The sequence below is a fragment of the Anabas testudineus genome, chromosome 19 (genome assembly GCF_900324465.2).
Source record: "Anabas testudineus chromosome 19, fAnaTes1.2, whole genome shotgun sequence".
Taxonomy (NCBI): Eukaryota; Metazoa; Chordata; class Actinopteri; order Anabantiformes; family Anabantidae; genus Anabas; species Anabas testudineus.
Window position 1 is genome coordinate 7,457,942 of NC_046628.1, and position 14,669 is coordinate 7,472,610.

Sequence of the window (14,669 nt, forward strand, 5' to 3'; positions counted from 1 at the left end):
TATGGATCTAAATGTGGATATAAAACATTCCCTTTGTTTCTCTCTCTACTTCTTTTGCAACATGTCTCTTTTTTTCCACTATTCTTACTTGTTATTTAAGACTGAAACAACCCCAGCCCCTTCACTTTAACTTTTCTCATTTAAGACTTTATAAAACACACAATTTATAGACATTTCTGTCACACTCTTGACATTAAAAGGCTTGCCAGAATGGTTTTGCCCAGCACTTGGAGCATCTACTGTTTTATGGGGCAGACACCACTTCTCAAAATGCCTCAGGGAACACTGCACTTCACATCTCTGCCCTGTACAACAAGGCAAGTGGGGAAACATATATGTAATATATAAAAAATAAAACGATAATTCTTACTGCAGGTTTTTGTAAGGGTGTTAACCAATCACTTTGCCTCTCTGAATGATCAGGAGAGCTGTGTGCGCGTTCTTCTGTACAGGGGAGCCAATAAGGAGGCAAAGAACAAGCATGGCCAGACCCCTTTTCAGGTAAATAGTTTACCTGTCCACCAATGACATTATATTGAGTGAAATATTGAGTGTGTTTACTCACAGAAGTGACAAGAGCTCTGTGGCAAACTGAAATAACAATAATTATGAGACCTGTAGCCATTATATCTCTTATTGTCTTCTGTGTTTGCAGCTTGCTGTGATGTCTGGTCACTTTGAACTTGGTGAAATAATTAAGAATCACAAAGATACTGATGTAGGTAAGTTTTCACTTTTCTCAGTGGGCTATTAAACGTTACAACACTTCAAAACACCGGCTGTTTTTGTACTTTTAGTCATTTATTCACCTTTATAAATGTTCCTTCTCTTTCCCTAAACAGTCAAACTAATTTCTCCTCCATCTCATCCTGTCATATTTTCTCTGCTTCCTTCACCATAACGTGTCATACCTCCATCTTCAGTGCCCTTTTTGGAATCTCCAAAGTATGTTCCCACGCGAAAAGAGAGCTCCCACACACTGCCTCTCCCCTCGCTTCACTCCCACCCTCTACTGCGTGCTAACAGTGATAACACCATGACCCAGTCTGACCCTCTGGCTTTGCCCATCAAGGCTGCAACCAATCCCAACCCAGGCCAGGTACTGGAAATTAGGTGGCTCTAGTGATCTATGTGTGCTCTTTGTGTGAAGCATGTGTGTATTACTTGTGGTTACTGATGCTGCATTGCTTCTCAACGTGACACTCTGTCATGTTATGTTTGTGCAGGGACAGCGCAGGGCCTCCATAGGCATGAGAAGCTCCAGCAGCCCCAGAAATCGTACACGCTCCCCATCCAGAGGGAGAGGAGGCCAAAGCGACACAGAGGAGAGGCACCGGCAGCCACGAGGCCGACATGGGTAAATAGCCCATGGAGGGAAGGTCTACTGCTTATATAAAGAGAGGCAGGGCAGTGGGTTATTACTCTTAACATGTCTTTTAAGGACATCTACCAGTCAAGAGTCGCCAATCTCCAGTTACAGTGAAGTAACTATTTGTGTCTCAGTTGCATACCATGTACTATTTTTAACAGCAAGAATGTCACGTATTTTAGGTGTGGTACGGGTGGGCATTGTTGTTCTCCTAACCAACAGAAACAGAGGAGCAGTTTGGGGCTTAAAAAGAGGTTTAAAATGTCAGACGGTGGGTGGTGCAATTGCTCAGCGGGCAACAACTTGGACACATAAACAAGACAAGTCGACGACGAGTCTTCAGCCACATCTGGGGCCTCTGGGAGGCTGCACTTTAACACAGCAGCGCTTTAAGCTCAGTGTTAAGATCAGCATGTTTACATGCTCACAGTGGGAATGTTAACATACTGATGTTGGAATTAAGGTGCTACTATGCAAAAATTTGCTAATTAGCACTAAATACAGCTTGAATGACATCCACCTCCACATGCTGTATATTATTGCCCATCAGTACATTACTCATTATCTAATTCTTTGTATCTAAAAAGACACCCACAGTCTGCTAACATTCGTTTCCTGTATACCAACTGTTAAAACAGTGTGTACTTTATAGCATTGTTATAGTACATAATAGAGAGGGATTGCATTAGCATTGTTAGGAGTTTCTACAAATCTAACATACTGTATCTGCTGATTGCTAGACGTTTAAGAGACTGCAGCATGCATTCTTTGTATGACTGATCAGTATGACTCAACGGCTGACTGTCTCTGATCTAGCCTGACAAGCTGTATGTCATCTCACTTTGTCTCACTTGTTTTTCCACAGTGTGCAACACAGTCTTATCTCACAGCTTCATGAGAGACTCTGTCTTTCTCCCTCCCCAGTGCAACCTCAGCAGGCAGTGGGGGAGGTCAGATGAAGCGCATGTACAGCGCAGTGCCAGGGCGGATGTATGTGGCCACTCGAGCCCACTCTGCAAGTGGAGACAGAGAACTTTCACTCAACAAAGGGGACAAAGTTAAAGGTGAACCAGAGTAAACATTTTAAAACGGGGAATCCGCATTAAATACTGAAATTATGTTTAAATAAACTATTTTCATATAATCAGTTAAACTGCAGATCATTTTAGTTAAATCCAGAAAAATGCAAGCTACTGTATATACCTTCATCAGAGGAAAAGCTTTGTAAACAGTAAGTGGATCCTGTCATATCACAGCAATACATGTTCCTCATTCTCTGTGGATTCTACAGTGCTATAATAAAAAAGGTAGCTATAGGCAAACAAGGAAAGTTGAGGGAAAAATATGTTATAGTCTATGAGAGAGTGTATTTATTACCCAAGTTAAATACTGTCCATCTATCTATGTCTGTGTATTTGTCTGCCTCAGTGTTAAGTGTGGGAGAGGGGGGATACTGGGAGGGGACAGTGAAAGGCCGCACTGGCTGGTTTCCTTCAGACTGTGTGGAAGAGGTGGCAGCTCTCAGCAAAGACAATCGATCAGGTAAAACTGAACTATTTTAAAGTGAATTATCCATTTTGATTTTTGTTTTGCATTGTTTCAAAATAATATTGAAATGATTTTACTTAACTTTAAAAAAATATATATCATATAGTTTGGAGAAAGGGCATGCTGGAAAATGGGTAACATACTCCCTTAGGCTGGCATTATCCTTTAAGTCACTGTAACACCTAGCACACGTCACAGTCATGCTTACAGACAGCTCCTTTTTGCAAGACATTCACTTTCTTCCTTTTTTTCACAGCAGTACTGTTCATCCTGTAAGCCCTATAACTATGTACCACAGTGAAGACACAAAAAAAGGGGTGTCAAATCTATTTGATTAATTTCTGCCTTGTGCTACAACACCTCTACAAAAAGACAGAAGGTGTCATGACACAAGCTCAAACTTTAAATTAAGCATATGTTATGACTGCATGTGCCTTGCAGAGACGCGCAGCGAGAAAGCCAAGAGGAAGCTTTTCCGCAATGTCACTGTTGGAGCCTATGATGGCACTGATGGCCCGAGGTAAGTAAGGTGCCGTAACCCTGCAGAAAATAAGTGGTAGTCAATACGTAAGAACGTTAGAGCAGAAACAATATTCTTAAATCATACAGCAGCAAACTGAGGCAGAAAAAAAACAGTGGTCCCAGTGCATGCTGGGACAGGCCTCAGAAAATAGAGGGACTAATAAAATTGGAATAAAGCTATTTGGCTGCAGCCTGTAGTTGTAGCTGTGGATTATGAGTGTGGGTTGCTACTGAACTGCCTGCTGTCTGGTTTATTATTGTAAGGTAAGACTGTGAGACCTGTCGAGGTGATTGAAACAGCTGACACGCTGTTGTTTTAAGAGGTTCCTGTCGTGCGTAGCGTCTGTGCTCACTTTTGTGTCACTTTTTTAGGCTTTCGCGTCTTCCTACGTCGTGCTTGTGTCTGTTTTTGTGCTGATCCTGAACAGCGCCCGTTCTCTCTTCTATGGCTGTGTGAACACGTCAGCGCTGAATGCACAAAGAGCAGCCATGTCATATTCAGCTCTGCCCCTTTTTGGCTGCAGCAGACAAATGCACTTGTTTCTTTGATACCTCCATCTCCATGCCTCCCTCTCCTCTCTTGGAGCTTGTTAACACTGAAAATAATCATTCTATAATGAAACAAACGTGTGTGCGTGTTTTTTTTAGAGTAGATGGAGGGCATGTGAGTATCTCTGTGTCTTTGTAGGCATATACATCATCATGCTGATGAGTCATGAGGAGGCTGAAACACCAAACGCTGGTTACGTCCCTGGGCTAGTGAGGAAGACTTACTAGTCGCCACCCCGGGGTTTTACAGCCTTTTACAGATTGTAGCTGACATTACCCTTGTGCTGAGCAGCTCTCACTGTCATTAAAAAAAAGGCTTTCACATAATGCAGCTTTGCATGTGTTTTAAATGGAAATAGCAGCCACGCCACTGGGGTTACATTATCTGTGTTAAGTTGTTTAAACGTAATTGCAGCGCCGTGGTGAAGTGGTGCTCAATTAAGAGCAAGGTGATCCAGATCATGTTCCCTCACCGCAGCTAGGCATTTGGGAGAATGTCAATTACTATTTCAGAGAGAGATAGTGAAAGGAAGAGTATTTGTTGGCGGGTATGGTGATGACAGCTCTGCTTTAGAGCAGAGGAGGGAGAGGGAGGAAAGTTGGCAAATGTGTGTGTGTGTGTGTGTGTGTGTGTGTGTGTGTGAGTAAATCCAGGGTGGGAATCAGCTGTTAAAATATCTGTGATACACCAGTCTGTGGATAGCAAATGTGAGCGCTGTCTCTCTATACCCATCCCCCCATTCTCATCCTGAAATCCAGCTCTCCATCTCCCCTATTTTGCAACCGAACCCACAAACTGTCATGAACCAGCACACACACACCATACACACTCCCCCTGTTGTGATAATTGCTGGTATTGTCATCCTCTCTCTCTCCTTCTTTCTTTCACATTGTCTTTCTCTTATCTGAAGTGTGCGGGTTGCAGACCAGCATGCTCTCCTCTTTCTTCTCGTCCCCCACCTCTCTCGCTCTCTCTCTCTCTCTCTTCCACTCTCGCGGCTCTCTTCGACTGAGCTCTCGCTGGAAGACTGGGAGGAGGAGGGAGGCAGGAGGAGGAGGAGGTGATGTAGAGAGTGCGAGAGAGAGGAGGGGGGGACATGGCAATGGGGGGATGCGGAGAGAGAGATTTCTCTCTCTCCCTCTCTTCTTCGTGGCCGTCACTGGGCCCCAGAAACAGGAGCGTGTGGTTCATTTACAGGTAGCGGCTGTTTCCTCATTCATTGGCTGGCTATGGATGTGAGGAGAGGACAATGGAGAGAGGGGAGAGGTAGATGATGCTATTGAGAGGCCGTGCCTTTTCAAAGACAGACTAATAAGCTATGTATTCTGTGCGTGTCTCTGAGTGTGCGTGCGTGAGTCTTAAATTTGATTATTTTTTTCTGTGCATGTGGATCTGTGGGATGTAGCTATTGAATGGAGACTCTGCAGCATGTTTATTTCTGTGTCTTCCTCCCATGTCTCTGAACACTGTGTGCGTGTGTTAGCGCATGAAAGGGAGCACATATTGATGCATTTCAGTCAGACAGTGTGGGTGTATTTCATTCTCTTTGAGTCATGATTTCTTTAAGCAGATATTTTTCATTCACCAGGACTTCCCGTTTATCCCTGTTCCTTTAAAATGCTATTGTCACATCCTATATTTTATATGTATTCCATTGTGTCATTAAAACATTTCACTGTACAGAATAATGAATGTCAATAAGTCCAAGTGCGGTTTGTCAGTTCTCTCTAATTTGAGATATCGGTCATTTCTGTGTGTCTGTGTGTGTGTGTGTGTGTGTGTGTGTGTGTGTGTGTGTGTGTGTGTGTGTGTGCATGCATGCATTTGTGTGTGTATGTCTGCATGAGACTACTATATATACACTAAATGAAATATATGTGTTATTCACATATAAGTGTATACATCATAGTGCTCAATTGTTATAGGAGTATCTCTCCTGTACACACATTTCTGTACATGTACTTGTGTTTCATCCACAGCCACAGTGTGTTTCAATAACATCTGTCAGGTGCTTCACTTGTGGTGTGTGGGTATTGTCCCCACATAGCCAGTCTATCTGCATGTGCATTCAGCAGGTGAATGGTTAAATCACAGCCTTTTTCTCAGTAATTGTGGATAGAAGAGAGGATGACTCAGGAGGGTACATAAAAACTCTGGTCTCTAGTAGGCTTACAGCTCCACTGGAGCCAGTTCAAAAAGATTGTGTCCTACTAACCAACTGAGATTAATCTGGGGCATTTGTGCTTTTTATGGCCTTAACTGGCTAGGCCACAGTGGTCAATATGGTGACAAATGAGCTGAATAGCTTCATGTGTGCAAAGTAAACCCATACTAATGCGTCATACCAGCAACACAACATATAACCACCCAGAGGACCAACAGTGGACATGTTTCCCCCTCGTAGAAGTGGAAGGACGGAGAGCCTGATGGATCCGTCCACCCACTCCATGTTACTTTGATCCTCAGAGAGGGAAAGCATGATGGTTGACAGGGTGAGAGAGAAAAAGGAATGAGGTGTGAGGAGCAGATGGCTGGAAGGCGGCTGTGCGTTGGCGAAACAGTAACATTGATGGAGAACACACAAGGGATGGACCTCAGTAGGGAAAACTAGCAATCGTCTGTTCAGTGCTAAAGTTGCGCCTTGGTGTCGAAGTCTGGATCTCCAGGTCTGTAGGCCGACGCTCATGACTCTGCTGTACCTCTGTGATTTCACAGCCAAACTTTCTTTATTATGTGCTCCGCTGGGCTCTCTGGGCCTGCACAGTAGGACACAGTGTGAAATATAATATTATGCTGTTAATGTTATTTTTTACCAGTTTACATGTGGGTGTAGTTTGGTTTCAGAAGTGACTGAGGCAGAATGAAGCTGGAGATATGGGGTCCCGTGTCAGACATGCGATGCGTCTGCTTCCCAAAATGGAAAAATGCCATTTTTAAATGATACCTCACTGAGTTGCACTAATGAATGGCTGGGCTGCAGAGCTTATTCCCAGCTGAAATTATTGTGATGGGGTTTAGATTACAAATACATAAGGTTGGATTTAGTACCATAGTTGGATTTTGGGTCTGCTGACTCAAGCTAAAAAGTTTGTTTGAAGGGAGGTTTTTTACATATTCACTTAAAAAGTACTACTTCCCAAGAAGGTCATAGTGTGAATGTCACATAGTCACATAAACCTCCCATTTACAGAGGAAGAGATAAAAACTGTCTCCCAGCAACTGTAATCCCAGCAGAAATTATATTTGAGGATCGAAGCGTTACTTCCCTGCATCATTTTGGCAGTCCCGCTATCATTATAAATAAAAACAATTCTTTTACCAGGCCACTGGTCTCATTCACTCACCCTTCAGCCCATGTAGAAAATCCAATCCTTTGATTTGAGTCAGTTTAAGTTAAGTTGACAAGCACAAACTAACACTAAAACGAGCAGCCTAGCAAAGAAAAATCTGGAATTCCTCCTAAATCATACTGCTCTGCTCAAGCCCCAGGCTCTCTTACAGAACCAGGGTGAATTGACATTGTTAGAAAGTCAAGTCCAGATATGAGTCATGAGATGTGGCTTCTGTGTGGCAGTGTGGAGTCTATTTAACCAGCCCTGTATTAGAAGAAGACTTACAAAGCACATTGGCCAAAAAAGTCCCAGACATGATAATAGAATAATGAAGGCGCTTCCTGGGCCGGCCGATCAACTACTCTCTGTCTCAAAAAACTGCAGTGTGATTTCATAACGTGATGCCATAATAAGATTGCATCACAAATGTCTGTGATCGCTGTTTCTGGCCTTGCAGCCTGTGGGCTTTGAGTTTTTTGTCAGAGAGATTAGAGTTCTGTGTGACTTCTTGTACATAATTTGAAGTGTCATGTATAGTAGTGGTGCACTGGAGTAGGTAAAGCAGTGTCCTTGCAAAAGCTGCCAGCAGCAGTGAAAACTAATGCTGCGATTTAGGTGTATTTTTTTGTATTTGTCCGTTATCAGTGAAGTGTATGTGCACATTTTTGAATGTGCCGGTTCCCTAAGCCTAGTGCTTGTCAGCTGTGGCTGAATTAGTCCATAGTGTAGAATGTCATCTCATATACACCTCCTCCCATTGTGACACTAACTACATCTCTTTTGTACTCCACCACTTTTTATATGTCAATCTTAAGAAAACCCACCTGTGATTTGTGATGCCATATAGCTGTTTTCCACATTCACAATAGGCTTTATTTGCATGACAATAATGTTTTTATCTGTTGGTATAGAAGTCATATGGCTGTCTACTCTCAAATCTCTCTTTATCCCCCTTTCCCTCTTCTCCACTGCTCCCTCTTTATGTGCTCTAAGTGACTACATCATTAAGGAGAAGACAGTGCTCCTACAGAAGAAAGACAATGAGGGCTTTGGCTTTGTGCTTAGAGGAGCCAAAGGTGAGCCTCTTATCCAAAATTCACTTCTGCCTTTATAGATGTCACAGTTTCATATGCTCTCTTTATAATCTCTCTGTCTCTCCCCCATGCTCATTCATGCTCATCCCCTCAGCTCAGACTCCCATAGAGGAGTTCACTCCAACGCCTGCGTTCCCTGCTCTGCAGTATCTGGAGTCTGTCGATGAGGGGGGCGTGGCGTGGAGGGCAGGCCTGAGGATGGGGGATTTCCTCATTGAGGTAAAAAGAGACGCATTTTGGACCAGACTGAACCCACCTCTGAGCTTAATGACATTCAGTTTAGGAGTTTGGAGTCTGTATAAGCTACAGGAACTACAGTATCACAGTTTGGGTTTAGTCATTAGTGCATTTCCTGCACCAGTGGATCAGTGTCAAAAGTTTTCTGGGGAGTTTGGGAAATCAGGAAGGAGCAAGTGTCTACATTGTTGTCCTGGGATCACCTGCTCAATACCTAATGTGATACTGTATCTGTACCTGCATATACATATTCTGTATGTACTATGTTCTATATATGTTCTGCTGTGCACTGGACCACTCGTCTACAAAGTGCAAGCAGCACAGGAAGCGAGACTCTGGTCATTTTGTACCTTTAAAAGTTCCAGTGTGTTGCTTTGAAAAGTCAGTTCTAAAAATGGTGATTGTGAAACCTTTATTAAGGCTGACACACACAGCTAATTAGTATTCAACCTAATATGACTCACTTTCATAGCTGCCCAAGCCTTTGTAACTCTGATTTACTGCAGTCGCTGCCTGAATTGCTAGTGCAACCATCTGAAAAGCTGAAAAATGATGTATGTTTGAAGCTTAAGTCTAAAATAAAAATAAATATGCCACACATGGATCTGCTCTCAGTCCTCTTTTTCTTTGTTTTTGTCAGGTTAATGGCCAGAATGTAGTGAAGGTTGGCCACCGGCAGGTGGTCAACATGATCCGCCAGGGTGGCAACAGTCTGATGGTGAAAGTTGTGATGGTTGCTCGAAACCCTGAACTGGAGGACACTGCTCGGAAGAGAGGTAAGAGTAAAAGTTTCCTTATGATGTTGCCATCCTGTGATGATGATATGACGATAAAGCTGATTGCATGTTTACTTCACCCTAAATGCCTGTTGCCGTATGGTTGTCATTTGTGACTGCATGTTTATATGTGAATACTAAACATTAAGTCTGCATTTGGCTGACTTCCCTTGGCAGCGCCGCAGCAGACTAAAAGACTGACTCCTCCCGCCATTGCCCTGCGCTCCAAGTCAATGACATCAGAGCTGGAAGACATGGGTAAGAAGATAGATGGGGCAAAATGAAGAATCTGGGATCTATAAGGAAAAAGTTCTGTCACAGTTTATCTTTTTGTGCTGGGGGGTCACATTGAAAAAGCTTATTTTAGATGGGTCAGCAGCTTCTCTGCAGGATGATGGTACAGTACCACTTTTAGGAAGTGAAACAGAAGTTTCATTAATAATAATTTGATGAAAGAGTCTTTTGATTGATTTACTTTTTTGACATTACCCGATGAAGAAAACTGACAAGTTAAGAGGTTTGAAAGTAGTTATGTGTTATGAACGTATACTTGTCTGATGCCTTGAGTCACAAACTGCTCCTTTTTTTCTTCTTCTGAACTGAATGTGCTGCGTCCAGTGGACAAAGGTGGGAGACTCATGTGTGCTCTCATTGTCATTTCTGTCCCCATCACCACCCCTCTCATCACATCAGCATTTACGCCATCACATGTGTCTGAGTATGTATATCATCCTTTCATCTGCTTTATATATGTGACTTCACAGCAGTTATAGTCACACCTAATTTGTCTTTCCCAAATTATGTATGCTACAGCTGCCTCTCCGTGGAAAAAGAAAGCAGGTGAATATCAGTCTTTATCATAACCCTTATCAGCCTCTGAGTGCAGCTTTAATTAAAAGTCTGTTTGATGCACTTTTTTCTCCTCTTTATTCAGAGTACGAGTCTTCTCAGGGTCCTGATAAGAAGAGGACAGTCTATCAGATGGCACTAAGTAAGAAATCATTCTCTCCACTCTTGTCATACTCTAAGAGGGTCTTTTTTAATCTTGAAGGTTGATGAAGCTCAGTGAAACCCTCCTGTTTGCATTTCTTCCTTTATTTTAAGCTGCCTCTCTCTACTCTTCACTTCTGCCCCTGCTCTGTCTTCGTTTTAGATAAACTGGATGAAATCTTGGCTGCTGCTCAACACACTATTACATCAGACAACCAGGGCCAGAGAGGTCACGGGGGCAAGAGGGATCGGAGCAAGAGCATTGTTCCAAATGTTTCCAATGAGGTATTGTTGGCAATTGAAGTGGACTCAGAGCACAACCTAGGCTCTGCTCAATCTGCAAAATACTCATAAATACTAAACAGCAGTGGATTTATCTCCTAATGCTGCAATATCATATTCATATACACAACATAATTTCTCCACTGCTTGAGGATGAAGGATATATCTAGTCAAGGAAGTGACTAATACTAGCAAACAAATATTCCCATCTATAAAGCAACTTGGTCTTTGGTGGGTTTTTTTTAGCTCTGTGTGTTCTCCTGCCCTCACTGCACTTTAGAGAAAATGATTGACAATGGACCACCCACACCAAAACATTTGTTTAACCATGAGTCAGGTTGTGTCCATTCATCTAAGCTTTATTGCCTGATGGACTAATACTCTGACTGACTGATTCTCCTGTGTTGTATTTGACTGTGTGTCCATATCAGTTTAACAGTCAGCCTGAATTTTATTTGATTGTACTTGTGTAAATGTTTCTTCTTCTCTCTTTACTCCCTCTTTCCTTTCGAACACATTTAAAATGTGTTTCAACACCTGAAGCAACCCTATGAGCAGCAGTCATCTGTGAGTATGGTGCAGCCTGGACCAGGTTTTGGCTACAACCAAGCTCATTTTCAACCAGGCCAGGGCCCTCAGCATGCAGTCATGATGCGCCAAAAATCTATTGGTAACAGCAGTCATGAAAAGATTTCATTCATATCAATATATAAGTGTCTGTTTGTAACGGCCTGTGTAATTGTGTTTAGGTGTAACAGAGGAGGAAAGACAGTACCTCCACCCACCTGCTATGAAGCTGGCTCGTAGTCTGTCAGTTCCAGGACCAGAAGAAATCCCCCCACCCCCTAACACATCTGCCCCAGAGCCACCTCTATCTGCAGGCCCTCATTCTGGGAGAGGGTCTGCTATGCCCATATCCCCTGTATCTCAAACCCATTTCCAGTTCCACTCTCAGCCAGGACATGCTACTCAAGCAGGCTGGGAGAGGGGAGGTGGGATGAACCAGCAGGTCGTGGTCCCCACTCTCCGGAGACAATCAGAAGGATTGTGTGTCAGAGAGCCAGAGGCACCCAGGAGAGGTGGTGGCAAGATGGGAGGGTTAAGGAGAGGCTACAGCAGTGCTACACCACCTACAAGTGCTAAGCCTAAGGCCCAGCAAGCAACACAACATCACCCGCACATGGCTAACCAGCAGGGAGGAGGGGTTGGCAGGGGGGCCGCCAGGAGGGGAGGTCGAGGAGCTCTGATGAAGCAGTCAAAAGTGGAAGATGGCCTGCGACAGCACAGAGGGAAAGGAGGTGCAGCCAAAGAGAAGAGCTCCATCCCCATCCCGACCATCATAGTTAAAGCGCCCTCCACCAGCAGCAGTGGTCGAAGCAGCCAGGGTAGCAGCATGGAAGCTGAGCCCAGCCAGGATGCAGAAGACCCAACTTCCGCAGATGCCACCTCAGACAGCCCCAATGCAAGTCTGCCCTCACCACTCACCCCTTCACCACCTCAGCCCCCTACATCCACCCCTTCATCAACTGTTGCTCCGTCTGTTTCCTCACAGCAAAACTTGGAGAACTTGGAATACACTTCAACATTTGGTACAACTTTTGGAGGAGGAGGAGGAGGAGGAGGAGGGGCACGCAGGGAAAGAGAACGTTTCCGAGACATGAGAAGAAAGAGCGCTTCTTTCTTCCTATCGTCTGAGGAGGACATCCAAGGTGAGGCAGGAGGAGGAGTGGGAGATGGACTAGCAACAGGGGCAAGAATTCAGCCTTTACAGAGCTCACAAATGGAAGTACCCACCCCTCGCCTTCGGCCCTCCAAGTCTATAGATGAGGGCATGTTTTCTGGAGACAGTTATGTCAACTATTCCAGCAGCATGCCCCCAGCCTTTGGTCTGCCTGAGTATTCCTCTCCTATCATCGGTCAGGATGGACAGCCAAAGTCTGCACCCTCAATGTACGGCACACAACCGGCTACTACCTTCATCCACCCACTTACAGGAAAGGTTCTGGACCCCTCGTCACCACTTGGTCTGGCCCTAGCTGCAAGAGAACGAGCTCTAAAGGATGATCGCAGGACTCGCCGAGAGGAGAGACACTTTGGTCGGCAGTTGTCCACAGTTGGAGCGTTCTCTACCCCTGTTCAGACCCCAACTCCTTCCCTTTTTGCAACCCCTACTCAATCAGCTTACACTTCTCCAGTGTCCCTCCACCTAAGCTCGCCCACCACCACCACCTCACCTGCATCTCTGAGTCGGCCACAGTCACCAAGAATATTACGTCTGGGAGGAGGAGGAGGGGAGAGGATGGAGAGAGAGAAGGAGGGGGGACCCAGGGAAGGTCTGAGAGTTCGCTTCTCAGAGGACAGAACCAGTCAATATTCAACACAATATTATCCGCAGAGTCCCAGGGAGAGAGAAAGAGAAAAAGAGGTGTATGAGAGCCGAGCTGCTCCACCCATTCAGCCTCCTCCACCTCCAGCTCAACCTGCTCCCCGCAGACCTTCTTTTCTGCAGATGGAAAGTACTCCAAACACCAGCTACATCCCTCAGTACACTGTCCCCACAGCACCGACACAGACACACGAAGCTATGGGAGACCCAAGAGCAGGAACAGGTGGAGGTCTAGGGCTGATGGTTCTGCCACCACCGGCTCCATCAGTAGACGTAGATGATGAGTTTGTCTTTGTAGATCCCTTGCCTCCTCCTCTACAGTTTGCTAATGGTAAGAAAGAGATGGTCCATGAGTTTTCTCAGCAGCATCAGCACCCAGGTCAACACTCTGCTGCTGTTGCTCCACCTCCTCCGCCCCCTCTTCCATCTCCCAAGCCCTCAAATGCTCCCCAAGCTTCTCCCCAGGGTGGCGACTCTGCTGCCTCCAGCCTTACCTCCTACGACAGCGAGGTGGCTAACCTAACACAGTCGGCTCTCTCTCCATCTTATCCATCCCCACAGATATTTCTGCCTTCCTCCACCACCAACACCACCTCTGCTGCTGCTCTGCCTGCCACATCACTACACAGACCGCAGCCCATGTCCCATTCCCACCCTTATTACGGCAGCTCTAACGACGCCTCACTAGGTGGTCAACCACCAGCCCAGGACAGAGGCACAGCTGCCCTCACCACCACAATGACCTACGCTACCACTACTATGACAGCTACTGCTGCCGCTACCACCACCACAATCTCACCAGCATCATTTGACTACACCATGACTGTGGCTGGGCCCAAGGCTGGCCTCAACATGGCGGGCAAAGCTGCCGACCACACACATCACACTACTGTTATACACAAAAGTGGAGACTGGCAAGATGCTGTGGTGGATTCTGGGATTGAGGAGCTGGATAGTCACAGCAGTAGCGACCACCATTTAGAAATGCTGGGACTGAGTGGGCTGAGAGGAGAGAGAGGAGGGGTCGGAGGAGAGGGAGAGAAAGGCGCTGAACATCAGGATTCTTGCACAACCTACTCAGGTGGGCAAACATTTGAGGTGCACAGTGCCAAACTGGCAAACCCTGTGTTTCCAAAGATGACTCATTACAAAGAGGGGGGAGGGAGGGTCCCGTCTGTAGCATTACGTAGGCAGAACAGCACCAACCCTGCTCCCTTGCAGTTGCAGAGACAAAGCAACCCAGAAGATGCCAGGTTAGATGGAGCACTGATAGATGAAAGAAAGCATAAGCAGAGTCGAGACAAAATGGAGGATGGCTTTAGCTCCACTCTCGCTGCCTGCTTAGAGAGGCCTATGGACACTCGGACAGTGGCATGGGGTGAGGTTGAGGAGCTTGAACAAGTGGGAGGAGTCCAGAGAACTGGTATGGTTTTAGAGGGCCGCAGGCTGAACTCTCCTCTTTCAGGCGTGAAGGCCAGCATCATCAATGAACTAAGCTCTAAGCTGCAACAGATGAGTAGCATGAAGAGCATGGATGACTGGGGCCATATTCCCAAATCACCCACCATGCAGAGGTTGGTTTG

At 45.3% G+C, this 14,669-nt stretch overlaps 1 protein-coding gene across 5 annotated transcripts in view; it reads left to right on the top strand.

Moving 5' to 3' along the window:
- LOC113156117 (SH3 and multiple ankyrin repeat domains protein 1-like) overlaps positions 1–14,669 on the top strand; it is a 35,612-nt gene that overhangs the window by 17,583 nt on the left and 3,360 nt on the right. For 3 of the 5 annotated variants that reach the window (XM_026351032.1, XM_026351031.1, XM_026351034.1), the window contains 18 exons: positions 201–317; positions 424–501; positions 656–722; positions 924–1,099; positions 1,227–1,357; positions 2,294–2,433; positions 2,798–2,911; positions 3,359–3,437; positions 8,315–8,397; positions 8,510–8,634; positions 9,293–9,428; positions 9,606–9,686; positions 10,047–10,055; positions 10,242–10,268; positions 10,363–10,419; positions 10,582–10,703; positions 11,244–11,370; positions 11,450–14,660. In XM_026351032.1, coding sequence (XP_026206817.1) covers positions 201–317; positions 424–501; positions 656–722; positions 924–1,099; positions 1,227–1,357; positions 2,294–2,433; positions 2,798–2,911; positions 3,359–3,437; positions 8,315–8,397; positions 8,510–8,634; positions 9,293–9,428; positions 9,606–9,686; positions 10,047–10,055; positions 10,242–10,268; positions 10,363–10,419; positions 10,582–10,703; positions 11,244–11,370; positions 11,450–14,660 — 4,880 coding nt within the window. The remainder of the gene's footprint in view (positions 1–200; positions 318–423; positions 502–655; positions 723–923; positions 1,100–1,226; positions 1,358–2,293; positions 2,434–2,797; positions 2,912–3,358; positions 3,438–8,314; positions 8,398–8,509; positions 8,635–9,292; positions 9,429–9,605; positions 9,687–10,046; positions 10,056–10,241; positions 10,269–10,362; positions 10,420–10,581; positions 10,704–11,243; positions 11,371–11,449; positions 14,661–14,669) is intronic. The other 2 variants (XM_026351033.1, XM_026351035.1) reach the window with 1 other exon arrangement.